Here is a 17459-nt window from a genome sequence, read left to right on the forward strand (position 1 = left end):
ATGCAAGTAGTTAAAAACACTCACTTGCAGTCACAGGAAATCCGTTTTAAATACAAAACAAAACAAAAACAAACCTGTTGTTCTTTTAAAATCTGTATTTCCAAAACACAATCCTGTAATTTAATGGCAACCAAGATTAACATCCACCAGACTCTGAAAACTGATGCAATAGTTCTCAAAGGGTTACACCAAAGTAATACCAGTGTCAAGTTCTCTACACCATGACTGTTGCTTTAAGTTCATTGAAATCCACTTCAGAGACACACTGCTTTTCACCATGCTTTGGAATGAGTGCTCCTGACAGACCTGTGAAAGGCCTGGGGCAGTTGGCTTGGTACAGCTTGGGAAAGATTATGCAGGAAAACGAACCCAAAATCAAACAAACCAATAAAAAGATTCTGCTTGAATATGGTAATGAATATAAATGAGTTTAAAACATTGAGGACATAGCCCAGAGCAGCTGTATAAAACACAAAATGAATGTATTATTAAGGCTGTTACTATATTGCAGATATTTTGGCCCCTTGTTTGTTGGAAAATGGCTGTCCAAACAGTCTGAAGTCCTGCGTGTCATCCGGGTCTCCCACCTGACAAACTGGAAGTAGGAGTAGGACTTTATCCATAGCAGACAGAAAGCAATCCTCTTTGGAGACAAAGCTGTTTTGGGTCTTCTCACTTTCCTGAAAGTTCCATTGCAGGTTGTTGTGTTTTTCTAAAAAAATTGACTTTCAGCAAAATTTTTTTCAAAGGGGAACAGGCCTTAAGGGAAAAATGTAGAAACATTTGAGATTTTTTATTTTTCCTCTTCATTAGTTAATCCTGATAGTTTATCGGGCATTTGGCGTGCAGAGGAAAGGCCTAAATTGAATGACAAAGAAAGACAAAGGACTGAAGAAACAGCAGATACTTTGTATCATGGAAGCTTCCCAGCTGAGCAAATCGCCACTCATGCGCAGGACAGGCAACCCCCTGGGTTTTAAAGATCAGCTTTGTTTCAGACTGACAGATGCCTGCTCCTAGCTAGGAAACTGCATAACAGCTCTTGTGTCGAATCTCAAGTTACCACAAACTCCTGGGAGGGAAAGAAAAAAAAAAACAAACCAAAACCCTACATCACACCCACTCTTGCATAGAGCGTTTGCAGTACAGTATGTGGCGGGGTGTTCCTTTCCTTTTGAACTGGAACACAGTGTAAACCAAGACAAGGAGGCACAAGGCCAGGATGCAAGGAATGACAATGGCTATGGCTTTCACAGTGCTGGCTGTGTTGTCCAATTTGATGACAATGTCAACGTCATCTTGAGGGCTGTGTCGGTCTTTGTCTCGGTCTGTTGGTCCATCACAACCCATAAAATCCTTAAGGATTGATCTGGGATAGCCAGGTTCCACTCTGAGCATCTGGTTATTGAATTTCCAGTACTCTTTTCCTTTGTAGAAATATGTGAAGCCTGAGGAAGAAAAATCACAATTATTCACAGTCATATCAGATCAAGCATGCCATCTACACCCAATGACTGAAACTACTCGTATCAAATTATTTTACAATTAGAAAGATAAAAAATATGAGGAATATACCCTACTGATTGGCCTTTCAAAAGTTTCATTTCTTTCCTGTCTCTAGAAAATCTGTTTTCCCTTATTTTTTACAGAATAGAAAGGTTTTATTTCCTGCATTACCACAAACAATAAAGGAATTCCAAAAAAAATATATTATTTTTGACAGACCAGGGTCCAGGTGATTTGTTTATACATTGAAAGCCCAACTGGAGCTGTAATCCTCGGGGCCAGCTCTATGCATGCACTTGGAAGCATCTCGAGCTCTTCAAGATGAAAAGTCTACTGAAATAAGTTACTATGCTGGCTAGCCAGAAATAAGAGCTCTGTCTCTTCAGTGTCACATAGCCTACCACTGTACTTCAGAAGAAGGAAACTGTGTGAAATAAAAGCAGCTTTGCCAAAAAACAAAACAAACAAACAAACAAAAAAACAGGTGTACACATTTAAATTTTCTGTAGGGTGCTGGTATTTGATCATTTAGATGCAATCAAACATGCCTCCATGGGAAAAAAAGAAAAAAAAAAAAAAAAAAAAAAAAAAAAAAGAGAGAGAGAGAGAGACTCCCTGACAAAAATCTGTTACTCTATTATCCCAGATGAAAAATGGTATTAATCTGGAAAAACAAACAAACAAACAAATACAGCAAACTTTCACAAAGGGTGAATTTCCTCCCACTGTTTATAGGCTGAATACAAACTGATGGATTTTTTCCAAATTCTTTTTTTTCTCCCAGTTAAGTACTTCATCTGAAGCAATTTGATGTATTATCTATAAAAATATTCTAATATATATAGAGAGACTATATAGAGATATGACATCTCTATATCTGTATTCTTACCTATATATATAAACTACAAACTTGTATATATCAGGTACCTATAACCCAAAATACTGACATTAGTTAGTATTAATTGCTAAGGAAATCCTTTTGTCTATTATCAGACTTACTGTAGGTGTTTATTTGCATGGTTTGCACAATAAAAATACAAGGGAAAGCCAAAATAAATTAAAAATTATTTGGTTTAATTAGAAGATATGCTTTCAAATGGTCATCAACAGAACTATGAAGATAAGCTTGTATGTCAGCTCTTCTACCCAAAGAAAGGAAAACAGATCCAGACAAAATGCACTCAAATTCTTTCCAGATAAGCTGTGTTACTTCATATTGGTATCTGTTTTTGTTTCTTGGTATTTCCATATAAGCAGCAGTGGAGATCTGAACTGTTTCTCAGGACATGCCTGCTTTCATTATTTCATGAAAAATGTCTTAGTGGTTTAATGGGAAATTTATGATACCATTTTCTGCCTTTTTTTCTGCCCTAGGGTCCTTTTAGGCTTCCTGAGAAGCCCAAGAATGTCCTTTTCCCTTCACCTTCTTCACAATATAATGTCATGTTTTACCACCCTCCTCATTCAAAGACTGCTAGACAGACTATCAAAGCTATTGGGGAAGAAAAGAGAAGTGGGTCTGACATTATGAAGAGTCTTTTCTGCCTTAGTAATAAGTGTTCTGCCCCTGTAGTACTTTGAAAACCACTCATCTGAGTGTTACACTAAGATAATTTGCATTCATAATGATAGACACATGTACCTGAGCTCAATAGAAAAACCATTTTATAAGAAGTGCAATCAAAATAAGAAAAAAAAAAAATACATGCATACATACAGCTATCATAGAATCATAGAATAGCTCGGGTTGGAAAGAACCTTAAATATCATCTAACTCCAACCCCCGCCCCCCCCCCCCCCCGCCACAGGCAGGGATACCATTCACTAGATCAGGTTGGCACTAGATCAGGTTGGCCAAGGCCCCATCTGTCCTGGCCTTGAACACCTCCAGGGATGGGGCATCCACAACTTGTGTTTGCCAACCTGTTCCAGTGCCTCACTATATATAAACATATATATGTACTAAATTCCTTTTGGATGTAAATCTTTAGAAATATGCTTAAAAAGTAATTAAGGGAAGAAAGCAGAGGTTATATCAATTGTGCTTGTGCGTGCATACATAATTTTTGTGCCCATTTCCAAACATATATGTGTATTTACAAACAACAGTTAGTTATTGAGTGTAATATACGCAGAATATCATCATGCCTGATCTACTTCCCAGTAAAAATAAAATAAACCAAAGAAAAACAACATAAAAAAACCTAGTCTAGCCAAAATGCTGGAATCCAAAGATGTTTTCTACTTCTGGGTGTAACAGAGATGAAGCAAGGAAGCAATTAGATATATTTTGGGAAAACAAACAAACAAACAAACAAACAAACAAATAAAACCAAAAAACTATAGTAAATTACTTAAGTTGGAGATTGAAATACTAGATGGAAATGATCTATACATGGAAAGAAATCTTTTTGCCTAATTATTAAAAGGAAATTAAAATAATATGGCAATACATATATGTGCTGTCTGTGAGGTGAGCACAAGAAACTCAAAATTTACTAATAAATAAATCATAAATGCCATACAACTTTCTTCCAACAATGACAAATGAGGACAGATGCATATTTTTATTCCCATCAAAGGTATCTACACTCTGTGCAACTGAGGACAGCCTGCCAGTAGCCCTGAGTAGCACTGAATTCTCATAAAGTAGACGAGATTTTGGCTGCTCTCATTCATTTGGAACTGTGGCAAACCGAAATTCTAGATTCCTGTATGTGATGATCCATCTTGGTCCAGGTAATAGCACCTTATACTAACATCCCCATGATTTGCATTTCTGTATCATGGGTTTATGACATCTTTGATAACATAGATTTCTAAGGATATATCAGATTAAGATTTCTATTCAGATAAAAATCTGTTTTCCCTGTTCTAGTTGTTCAGAATAAAGGTACTACCTTCTAAACTGTATAAACAGCCAATGCCTTGACAGTAGCAAAATGGAGATATACTGTGGTTAGAAAACTCATTTTAAGACATTCTTTAATTCTGCAGAAAACAGAAATAATTAAATGATTTAAGACAGAATAAACAAACAAAAAGAATGAAAATTAATGTTTATTATGCTAAATTTGAAAGATCTTTTCCCTTCATTGTGTTAAGTGATACATGCAAGCAAACAAAGCCTTTTTCACAAAATCAAGTTCTATAGCAGGAAATATTTCCTCTCTTCATAAATTCCTCCACTACTTAATACAAATAGTCAATCACTGCTCTGCTACTTTATCTTACATAAAGGGTAAACTAGTAAATTATTAAAACAGAGATGTGTTTGCATACCATTTTCTTTGTGGACAAAGGCTCCCTGAGGAGATTCTGGGATACCTTTCCAAATTGTGATTGGTTTGGGATAACCAGGGTCCATGGATCTCATTTCTTCACTGTACCTCCAGTACCTGTTTTTTTTTTTTTTTTTTTAAAGAAAGAAAGAAAGAAAACAAAGAAAAAAATATAACATAACAGGCAAGAAACTACATAGTTTTTTCCTTCTGACATTTGCTGTATTCAATAGTCACAAAACACCTGAGTTCTTTTCTTTGAAGATACTACCAAATAACAAAGAAATAAAATCTATTTGCAAACTAGATTAACTGTTTCATGTACGCTGAAAAAAGAAAGATAAAAGATTTTTGCACTTTGACAACTAAATCAACTTGTGTCCCACTTTTAATCAGAGCAATTCTGATGTCTAGAACACAGTGAAACAAAGAGAAGCAGCATATGAAAAAAAAGGTACACAAATGTTTTAACTAACATTTTAATCACAAAGATGCCAGCATGCTTAACTGCTTAACTTGACTCCCTATGAATATACATTACTGTAGCTGGTCATTTTATTACATAGTTACGATTCAACAGAAAATTTCAAAAGCACTTCTGCATCATTGTCAACCAGTCTTTCTCTAGTTAAAAAGCCTCAATATGCAAATTCTAGGCAACCTGAACTTCAGATAAATATTTACAATCTTGATTTTATTTACACTTAGAAATAACGTTGATACTTCCCTTGGTCTTATGCAGATGATTAAACTGCTATATGCATCTAAGTGTTATCATAGAGTATCCTTAGTTTCTCTGTGTATATTGCTATAATATTTGGGTAAGTTAGTACATATTTTGTTTGGCTCCGCTAATTTAAAATACACTAAGTTAGAGTATAGTTTTTTGGGAGTTTACCAAATTCAGCTTTATTCTTGTGAAAAATCACCTATAAAGGCTATAAAACTCTCCATATCACCTGAATTAATAATATAGTCCTGCTAAATTCTTGACCTTTTTTATAATTTGAACCATTTGACTTCAGCTTTTAGAAATGGTTGTTATGATATATCCTGGTAGATTAAAGAGTCCTTAAGTGGACAATATTTTTTCCTTGTGAAGGTTCTTAGAAACTAATCAATTCATCTCTTGATCTTTCTGAAAAACAGAATAGACTAAACTCTTATGTACCTTGCCCTGTGTGGCATTTCCCTGGCTTTAAAATTCTAGTGAAATTAAAAGGTGGCAGATTTGGTAAATTACACTAAAAACTATTTGCATTTATTTTTTTATTTCAAATGCATAAATCATTTTTATAAGCTGATTTCTTAATATAGTAGCACATGCACCAGTAACCAGCCAGAAAACAATGTTGTTTATTTTGAAATGGAACATCTTTTAGAATTTACATGGAGAATGAAACAACATGTAGAAATAGCAAACAAAGATCTGAAATCAATACTAATGCAGATAGTTATAACTCATGTCCTGACTCTGCATTTCTTCAGCCTTAGCTTGCATCTTCTGTTTCCACATTTGTTTGTTCTCATTTCTGTGTTCTCACTCTTCACTGAGTTTAATCTTCTATTTTCTATTTTTATCTTTTTATCATTTTATCATTTTTATCTTCATCTCTTATGAATTATCTTACGTTTTCCTCTATCCCTCTTTCCCAAAACCCCCTTTCTTGCTTGCTTAATTCCATTCATTTTCATTTCTTCTCTTCCAACCTGGAGCTCTTCTTGCGAGCTCCATTTACATATATAACCTCTATGTTTTTCTACATGATGGAAACAGGCAGTCCTATAGGACTTTCAAACATATATGTTGCCATTAAAAAACATCTTTGAGGACACAGTCAGTACACACTTGAAAGCCCTGAAAGCATTGTCTTTTCAGCATTGATGAGAAATCCTATTAGGAAAAGACCGATCATGATACTATCTCTTCAGTCAGTGCTGGAACAATAAGCATGTCCACAGGGTAAGGAAAAGCCTAGTTCTGTCTTTCCTTGGCATGCAAAATGTTCATAAGCAGACTCCCCAGTGACGACTTGAATGGTTTGAGCTTTACCAACTATATAAACTGTGCTACTATATCTCAAAGACTGATAGAATAAAAGGGAGAAAATAAATGAAAATGCACTTTGTGATTTTGTAAAAATAAATATAGAAAAATATTTGCTAAAATGCGTTCTTTCCTCTAGTTAATACTGTGTACTTAACCATATTGTAAACTACCAGATAACTAAACTTTATCAATGAAAAAAAAAAGATTCATTTAAACTAAAAAGTGCAAAAAACACACCAAAGAGGGTCATAAACAAGGCCAAGTGTCAAGAAGTGCAGCAAGCATGTTATCGTCTTGTCCTACACTATTCAGTTCTAAGGAGAGGAATAAGAGTGGGTAAAATGTCTTTCTGCAGTCTTTTGTCCCCTCTTTTGCTTTCATAGAATTACTTTGAAGAGTTATCTTTTCTGTGTAAATGGATCACTTCAAGTAATAATAATGATCATTTCATGAATTAGTTTAGACATACAAATATTATAATATAATTTACTATTTGAACTTCTAAATATATTTATATTTTTAATCTTATAGGTAATATTTTATGCTTGTTATTCTATTGCTCCAACTGCTTTTTGTTTATACCGTTGTTCTGGCAAATTTAACTCTGTCTAGATTCTGCCCTGAAGCTCCTTTACTGAAGATTATCATCAAAACAATTGTACATGTCCTTGAGTTACATAAGCAGGAACATTGTTATTTTGACGCTAGTGTAATGTTTTGATTTCCTTTAATTACTATGTCCTGCCACTAAGCAGCTACATTCATACCTTACTCAGGATTAAATACAGCCCTATAGTATATATATACGTACTACTAAAACCAGCAGAATTCAACTCTAACTTTACATAAAATAAAGAAATTGTGATATAAAAAATACACATTGAGAAGCTTAGTGGTATATGGGCTTATTCCCACTGGTGGTCAATATCCCATAATAGCTCAATTATCTCTGCAAGGTCCATGTTCTTCGATCTTCTTACATACTGCAATGCATTTATATCATGCTGAGTCTCATTCTGCTAGTTAGCTCTAAGTTTAAACTTTGTCAACAGATTTTTTTTTTTTACTGAAGGTTTTTTTTTATGTTAAAATATTATTTCCAATCATTATTATTATTATTATTTAGGAAACTATTAACTATAAGTAACTGTGCATGGAAATATAAAAGGACACTGCTGAATAAAGACTAAGTGAAGGTCATGTCAGATTCCTACTGTACATACTTTCCCAGGTGTGTGGAGGTGGGAAATTGTTATCTGAAAATGAACTTACATGAAAAATAAAAATATAATAATCAATCTTCTGAACAAGAGGAAGCAAATTATACAGGTGTCTTTCTTCGCTAATTTTCAAACACCACTAAATTTTGACTTAGTTTCTACCTTCTTTACCAGATGTTGAAGAACTATTTTTCTTTAAAAACAAACAAAACCTTTAACAATACAGTTGGTTGTGGCAGTCTGTAAAGCAATATTATTGTACTGTTAAAAGATGATAAATACAGTGTTATCTACTAAACTAGTAAACTAAAAATATTCTGTGATGTGCATTAAATTAATTTCTTAAGACATCCAAGAACATTATTAATGTCTCATAATCCTAAGTACCATACAGTAATAACAGCAGCAATCATACTTTTAACAATACTAATATAAACATTTAAATAATTAGGAAAGAATAAGTTTTCTATTGGTTTATTATTTGTTTATTATTATTGGTGTCTTGAGCACCCAGAATATATTAATAAACAAATATAGTAACAAGTTGAACTTATCCATCATTCAGATAACTTGCAGAGCTTCAAAAACCAATGGGTTTTCCTAACATTTCTATAAAGTTGACAAATATTCTTTCTTTATTTTTGCAGATATGGAAATGAAGACATGGAGACAATAAGTGACAAGTGGAAGTCAGTTTCAGGACTGGAGGAGAACTCAGAATTTACCATTTTTCTTTTGTTCTTTTTTTAATAATAAAAATAAGTGTCCCTTCTGAAAGAAACCATAGCCTTAATTTAAAAATAATTCCTAGGGAACTGCTTAAATTGTTCTCTAGCTTCCTGTGTTAGCTGTCATTTTCCTTTCTTATCTCATTTTTAAATAGTAGCAACAAAGCCATTTTCACTGACCTTAAAAACTTTCAAATGAATCATTGCCTGTTTATGTGCTAGAGTTTAGAAATGAGGATAAAAAGGAGGTAATAGTGGACATAAGACTAAACACCAGGAAACTACCCAAATAAAGTGAGAGTGCAAGCTAATTACATTACTTGGAATATTTAAATTTAAATTTGTCACAACTGTGACATGCCTGTTGACTTCTAAATCATAACTTTCCACTGGAAAAGTTATGATTTCCACTTCGTATCAGTATGCTAACATAATGATAATATAGATTATAAGAAATATGAAAGAAGTATGGCCCTCTGCAGGAGGAATTAATAACATCCACAAAAACCACTGAGTTGTTGAAGTGGCACAACTTCTTTAGAGAAATAACAGAAAAGATTAATGTGCTTAGTTGAGATCCACAAAATTGTTTCCTTGAAGAATTCATATACCAACCTATCTCCTTTGAAGAAGTAGGTTTTCCCAACATCTTCCCACCAAATTGCTGAATCAATACCATGGGAAGGAATTCCACTTCCAAGTGTTATTAAGTCATGAGGATACCCTGGCTGGAGAGTAGTGTCCTTGAAAACCCAGAACTTGTTACCTGTACAAAACCATATATAAAGACATACATATATAGGTGTTAGTCTTCAGAACTCTCAGTATTGAAATGAATACATTCTAAAGAAATAAGACTCCCATAGGGTACAGTAATTGTGCTACAAACTTTGAAATGAAAAATATTATATCACTGCAGATAATGCCAAAATAAAATACCTTTGAAAATAAAATATATTACAGATACCTTGTATTTATAAAACATCTATTATCCAAAAGGACCATAAATAGGACCACATATTCTAATACCATCTATTCTGAGATCAAACCCAGAGTGAAAATTAAGTCATCTTTAAGGGTCTCTGTGAACGGTAATGTAATAAATTTACAGCAGTACAATACAATAGTATATAATGTTGCACGGGGAAAAAAATAGTTAATTTTAAGACAAAATGAGATAAGAAAACATAAATAAATGAAAAATAGAAACTCTTATCCTCATATAAACTGAATACTTTTATGTCTGTGTTCTTTTTCTCCTGAAAAAGTTAAATTACTTACGCATAATGTACAGGTAGATTTTAAAATATTTTTTCATATTATACATTCATATTCATATCCTTAGTGTGACCTACAGACTGCAAACTAAGGTTCTGAAGTCCCTCAGGTGAAAATGCTGTGCTCCTGAAATTAATGAGTGGTTGCCTTTAGTACCAGTGGCAATATCATTTAACCTTTGGTTTTGCGTAGTGGATCATTGAAAACCACACAATTGATTTAGTGTATGATGATAACACAAGGTAGTTGTGTGATGCTAGCTGGTATGCAAATATCTACACAAGGTTACCTAATCTGTTTTAAATATCAGTTTAGGCGTAGTGCCTCCTGGACAGCAATGCTCAGTGGTTGAATCCTTATTGTTTCAGTTACTTGCTGAATATATTGTCTGTCTAGCAGTGAGCGTGTCTACAAAAGTAGAATTTGCCACAGTTTTTTCTAGTACCTGTACCTGCTTTTGGAGAGGATGCTCCCTGTGCTCTCTTGAGATTCTTAACACTTCATTTTCCCACCTTCAGTTTGCTCTAGCTTCCTATCCAAGCTCTTCTTCCTCAATGAACTCATGTCACCAAATTCATTACCTCATATTATAAGCCTTTAGACTAGTGCTATCCCCAATAATTCTGCTATCTTCTAGGCTCTTCCCTGTCTTTTAAACATACCGTGCCTGCTGACCTATTTCTGCAACCATCTTTTCATTTGTATGTTTTTACTTTCTTCTAATTAATCCTCAAAATACACATCTTACCTGTGTATTTTCAGTAAAAATTTCTCTTTCAAACACAGACATCTCAGGCTGAAAAAAGGTAATAAAGATCCTCCTATGCCCCCTAGAAATAGGGAAAATGGAGCATAATCTATGTTTTAGTATTTATCTGAAGAACTTGCTTTAGAGCCTGTCTTCTTTTTGCTTTATGTTATCTAGGCCACAGGGACATTCTTTGTAAGCTAGACTATAGCCTCCATCATGTAGGAAACATGCTTATTTTCTCTTTAAGGGACTACCTTCATCTGTGTTTCTAAAAAGTGCTGCTAATTGTAATAACAACACTGAAGGAGAGGGTTGCCTGATGTGATGTAGACCTTTCTGAGTTACATTACAGAGAAGTCTAGGGAAGGTACACAAATACTGGATTGGCCTATTGTATATGTTTATATAGCCCTATTGGATATTTCACCTTAGTCTGTCCAGTGTTATTTATGATGATGTTTAAAATTTAAGGGAAAAAAAATGAAACAAAAAAAACAAAACAACAACAAAAACAGGTTGTATGGGGCTTTGAGCAGCCTGTTCTAGTGGAAGGTGTCCCTGCCTGTGGCAGAGGGTTTGCAACTAAATGATCTTTAAGGTTCTTTCCAACCCAAACCATTCTATGATTCTACGATAAAATATGTTTTCCTCAGACACTTTTAGAAAGAGATCTTAAAAGATAAAATCATGGCTGTTTATATTAGTTATTATATTTACCTGTAAGGCTAGGCAGGCTGTTACACAGACTTAGGAGGTTAAGGCGCTATGCTGCATAATTATTTTATAAGGAAATGTAGTATCACTCCAAAGACATAGGATCAGGTGTATGCCAGAGTTAAGAAGAGGGAAAATCCAGAACACTGGTTTGCAGTTGTTTTTAAATTTTAGCTATCCCTCAGTGGTATTAAATATTTGCATAACGGGAGGTTTGCTTTATATCCCTGTTTGTACTGGAGTGATATAAAGCATGCTTTCATTTTATCACAGTTTTAATTAGGAGAAGGGATATAGTTTCAGTCCCTCCCATGCTGGGTTTCCAGAATAAATTTTTTATCAGCTTCTTCACAGCTGCTTGCCACCCACTTCCAAATACTGAGACTACAGTTTGCTCAACAGATCCATCTTTTCCCCCTGTCAGTTGAAGGAAGAAAGGGTTCTAAGAAGAAACACATACAGAGACATTTGAAGTACTGAAAATAAAAGGGACATAGAGATCTAAGAACAGTCACAAAAAGCTAAGGTCTGTATTGACCAAGGATTAAGGTCTGTGCTACCCTGATGTTTACCTTTACTGAGATTCCCTACAGAATTCACTTATATAGGGTATGATGATGAGGGTGAGCATCTCTAATCTTTCATTGTCTCTCCTTCCATGTGGTTTATCCTTCTGCCAATTCAGATGACCAGACACAGAAGACTTCAGATGATAATGGCAGTTTCAAATGCAACAGTAAGAGAAGCCATGTATTTTGGACCTTAGTAGTTGGTACTTATGGTGTGAACAACAGATGGCATCCAGTAAATGATACGGAGCCAGCTCATTTCTGTTTCAGAAGATCATTCAAAATGACAGCTGTTGCACAGCATTGAGAGGCATATGCTGTGATGTATGTAATGCCATTACCTTTTCTTGTGCCTCACAAGGAATAAAAGTAAAGTCAGTTGTTAGGAATTGATCATTACCAGCCATACCCAACACGTCAAATTCAGCTATTAACAAGATCAAGTCACAGCAAAACAAAACAGTGGTTGAGCGCACACTTTAGTGGATAGCAGTACTGAGCAAGGTAACAAATCTGTTACATGTTCATATATACTGAAGTATAAGCAGGTAAAGAAAGGGAAAACATGACATAAGTGAGAAATTAAATCCTTCTTCACAAAATTTCTGACAGAAAGCGAATTGCTTTGGGGTAAATAGACAAAAGGTAAATTTAACTATATAAAATACACTTACAAAAATGGAGACAGTAGGGCATTGAGAGCTTTAACATATGTGGGCAAAATTTCTATTGATTCTAACTATTCTAACACTAACTATTATGTATTATAGAGTTTAACATTGGAAGATATATTTAGTCTGCTACAACTCCGTTGATTGTATATGGGAATGGGAATGTTTGTATATAAGAAACCCAAATGTTCCACCTGACTGCCCATTTTATTTTTTTATTTATTTTTTTTCCTGTTTAGCATCTGTCCCTCAGCTGGAAGAAAGTGGGTGACTTGATCAGAGAATTTCAGAAAAGTTCAAATTCAGTATTAGGAGTTAAAGCTGAAAATCAGTGCAAAGGAGGCATGACTCCTTTACTTCTTAAATTATATTTATGTATCGTAAAATGTACTAAAAATGAACCCGCATGTCAGTAAGCTTTCATTTGGTTCATATTCCACTTCCACAATTAAATAGTCAATACACTTCATGAATTGTGATTACAATGGAAATAAAGAATACATAACAAGACTAAAATAATTATAGTTTCAACCTTCTTATACATAAATAATGCTTGATCGGAGTCCTACTGTATGGCCCAGACAGAAATTAGCACTGTATTTATTTAATAGACTTGTTTTTCAAGGTCTGTTTGGTAGGTTTGTTATTCTCACAGAGTTTAATAAAGCACCACATGTTTCATGAAGTCTGGCCAGCCTTCAGAATGTTTCATCTCTCTGCATTTATTCCCTAATGTAGATCCAATATACCAACAAGCAGAATGTTAAGGTCACAAGCTGAGAATGAAGCAAGTGACAAAAAAGTCAAAATGTCTTACTTTTTTTCAGTAATGCTTTGTTAAATATCATCACCATAGGAAAATAATTGAGAAAGATGAACTGTGACTGCAATTACTTGAAGTTTCTAAGCATCTATCTTTGACATTCTTAAAAAATTGCTGGAAATAAAGGCTATCTCTACTGCAATACCTCTCTTAAAATACCAAATATTTAACTCCAGATAGTCTCCAGACTGACAACTGCAAACAATTATGCAGATTTTAGAAACCATAACCATTCCTTTTTAGCATCAGAATGCTGAATGGTTGTGCTCCAGGGTTGTCAGCAACCAATTCATGTTTGTTCATGGTCTATGTACTTATAATATCCTGCAAGACCTGTGCAGGATATAGCATATAATCACTATATGTGCTATGATGAGCCAAGATTATAAAAACTTTTAGGACTTCTATTCTGAACTGGTTTCTGTCTGAAACCAGTTAGAATTTGAATATCTAATTCCGGAGGGTTTTTTCTCCAGTTACTCTTGTTCCTAACTTTGGTCTTGCAAGCCAGGATCAAGCATCTTCTCACTAGTATCCCCAAGTTACTATTTTTGCTTCCTTTTATCTCATTCTCTTTTTTTTCCCCACATCTCGTCTCTGGCACTTCTCTGCTCCATTATCCAATGGTATAGTAAATCTATTTTTCAAAATAATATTGCCAAGCAGTGGGATAAGTGCAGTTGAAAGTTATGATGGTGGCACTGTGTTTTACAGCAGCCTTTCTATTGCTACATTTGGTTTACCATAACATTCAATAGCACAGATGGCCTGACAATTTCATTTTTAGCACTACATAAATTCCCACAGGTATGGAGAATAAATTTTACTATTCACATTTCCTCATTTAAAATAAAATAATAATAATAAATAATAAAAAGTGTAGTTCTGGAGCCATCTTCTTATTCAGCATAGACACCAGCAGTGAATAACAAGAATGTAAACAGCTGCTTTTTATAAGCCACTGTCCACCAGATAGTTAAGTACTTTATAAGCATTATGAGTCACAAGGATGCGGGCCAATTATCTTAAGCTACATAAAATGAGCAAGTATCACTTTATAGCTTTGCACTACAAGCATGTCACTGAATTTTTGCAATTATTTTTCCTTTTATAAAATAAATATCAATGAAAAAAAAAAGTATATGAAACTAGTTAAATTTGTAAAGATAAAAAAATCAAAACCAAGGAAATTTCAAAACTGAAGAAGACCCTTGATCCAATAGCCTTGAACTTGATTTAGCTATATTTTTGATGGATATCTAACATATTATGTGTGGTCTCAAATGCTCCACCAATATTCTCAGAAGATTAATGTTGAACAGGTATAAACATACTGAAAGATTTTAAATAGCACACATAAGGAATAACTACATTTCTCACAGTAAAAAAATAAGCTATACAGATGTTTCAAAGGATCATAAATAAATATTCCACCCTCAGTTGCCATCCCAGATTATTTGTATATGGCTAATATTTCACAACATGGCTCCCAATTAAATATATATATATATATATATATATACATACATTTAAAATACCTGTACTATTTTTTATTTCTACTAGTGTAAAACAGAAGCCTATTAATAAGAATACAACTGTTTACACATAAATAGGAAAAATATAATACTAATTAAAAAAAAAAAGAAAAAAGTTATGAAGATCTAAACTAGCTTTATCATTTAAATCGACTATTTCAAACGATGTTTGATGTCTCAGAAGGTAAAGATTTAAACAAATCAAATCAAATCAAATCAAATTCAATTGGATCAAATAGGATAGAATTGAATCAAATCAAATCAAATCAAATTGAATTGAATTGAATAGTTCAGTTGGAAGGGACCTTCAGAGACCATCTAGTCCAACTGCCTGACTTCTTCAGAGCTAACAAAAGTTAAAGTATATTATTGAGGTCATTGTCCAAATATCTCTTGAACATTGACAGACATGGAACATCAACCACCTCTCTGGGAAACTTGTTTCAGTGTTTGATCTCTGTCATGGTAAAGAAATTTTTTCTTACATCTAGTCTGAACTTCCCCTGGACCAGCTTCACACCATTTTTGCATATCTTGTTATCAGTTATCAGGAAAAAGGGACAAGCACCTCCCTGCCTGTTTCCTTTCCTCAAGAAGTCATAGAGAATAATAAGGTCATTCTTCTCATCTCTTTCTCACGCCTTCTCATATAATAAGATTACACCTTCTCATCTCCAGACAACCCGAGTGTCCTCATAAGAAGGAAATAGAGCATAGATTATTGAAAGTAAATGAGATTTGTGGATTCCTAAAGAGATCAACAGAATGTTCCTATCCTGGATGTTTCACAAGGTCTACACTGAGTGTATCTTGGAAGTGTTATTGGCCTACGATTGAATGATTTTTGTCCTGAACCTATGACAGTTTAGGCATGCAAGCAAAAACGAAGTTGCAATTACTCACTAGTAGTCACAGATGAATAAATTTTATTAATTCTCCCTCCTCTGACCCCAGACAGTTGATATATTGCTCCACAAAAAAGAAAGCAGAAGTGGAAAACTGTTCAGTCATGGAAGATGTCCAGACCCTGTTTCACCATAGGAACAAAGCCTCCAAAGTGAGTGAAAGAGAGCAATAGAGATGTAAGGTGTGCCTTCAGAAAGGATTCTGAAGGGAGGATATTTACACACTGACATGTTTCTCCAGAACATGGCTGAGATTGAACAGCCTATAATTTATTGGAAGACATTGGATGTTACTGATAACTTGAGAAGAAGTATTGGAAGCTTTATTTAAAAACCTGCAAGTCAATGCTGTTGTCACTTGATCACTACACTTTTCTGTGGTGAAGAACGGATCAGTCTTAAAGTGAGAAGTGAGGTGATCTGGAGAGTGTTTTCTGAGCACACTGTGATGTTCACCCAGTCCAAGCTTGGTGATAGCATTAACTCCATTGATTCTTTTTTTTTTTTTTTTTTTCCTCTGAATAATGAACATAAATGTTGGCTTAGATCTGTGCTTTGTGAACACATCTGTATTACAAACTTCAGATTTAGAGCTCCTACTAGAACTTACTTGGTTTCACCTTTTTTTTTTTTTCCATTGGTAAAGCATTCTACCTAGGTAACATGTTCTGTTTGCTCATCATCTCAGCAACAATCAGCTTGTCTATTGCTAACAACCTTGGGAGGAAGACATACACTATTTTCCCAAGAAGAAATTTTGTAAGGGAATGGAAGAAATGAGATGAGGATTGCTACCTACAGACTTCTGCTATCATGTTTCACAAATCATCTGAGATCCTTGGTAAACAGGAGTTTTCAAGGACATGCATAGAAAATACTCAGATGAATCTATTGATTCTGTGGCAGCAAGAAAACAGGAATTACACTGGTGGACAAACACCATCAGGTAGATATTGGAAATCATGAAGAACTTATTCTTCATGACAGAGAAGCAAAAATTCAGAAAAAAAAAAGTCAAAAAAGAAAATAGAAGTATTTTTGACTTTGGCAAACAACGAAACAATACAGATGTTACTGAAAAACAAAACAAAACACAACAACAAATAAAGGAATTTTGAATGAAAAGCAAGTGGAAAAATATCTATAGCAAAATCCAAGTGTATGATGTTATCAATAAGGCACAAAATCATCTGGTCTGAACTCAAAGAGCATACACTGGGGATAAGGAAGATGGAAAAGAACAGTTTTCTGACTTATAGAAACACTATTGTGTTGCTTCTATTTGCTTTAATTAATCTAGATTATTTCATTTCACATGCAAAAACATGAACAAAATCCTCTTAGCCCCTCCTGTTGTTTTGTTGTCTGTAACATACAGACTTGTTGAATCAACCCATTCCTCCAGGGTCTAACAGGAGTCAGTCAGCA

General features: G+C 34.2%; 1 protein-coding gene across 1 annotated transcript in view; it reads right to left on the reverse strand.

Annotated features, from left to right (window-relative positions):
- Positions 1–1113: 1113 nt before the first annotated feature.
- Positions 1114–17459, reverse strand: part of MMP16 (matrix metallopeptidase 16) — a gene marked incomplete at both ends in the record, with an annotated part of 181791 nt that continues 165445 nt past the window's right edge. Inside the window, 3 exons of the mRNA XM_084281518.1 lie at positions 1114–1448; positions 4789–4904; positions 9401–9551. Of these exons, the coding sequence (XP_084137644.1) occupies positions 1114–1448; positions 4789–4904; positions 9401–9551 (602 nt within the window). The remainder of the gene's footprint in view (positions 1449–4788; positions 4905–9400; positions 9552–17459) is intronic.

The sequence above is a fragment of the Netta rufina genome (assembly GCF_964035555.1).
Source record: "Netta rufina genome assembly, chromosome: 2".
NCBI classification, from domain to species: Eukaryota; Metazoa; Chordata; class Aves; order Anseriformes; family Anatidae; genus Netta; species Netta rufina.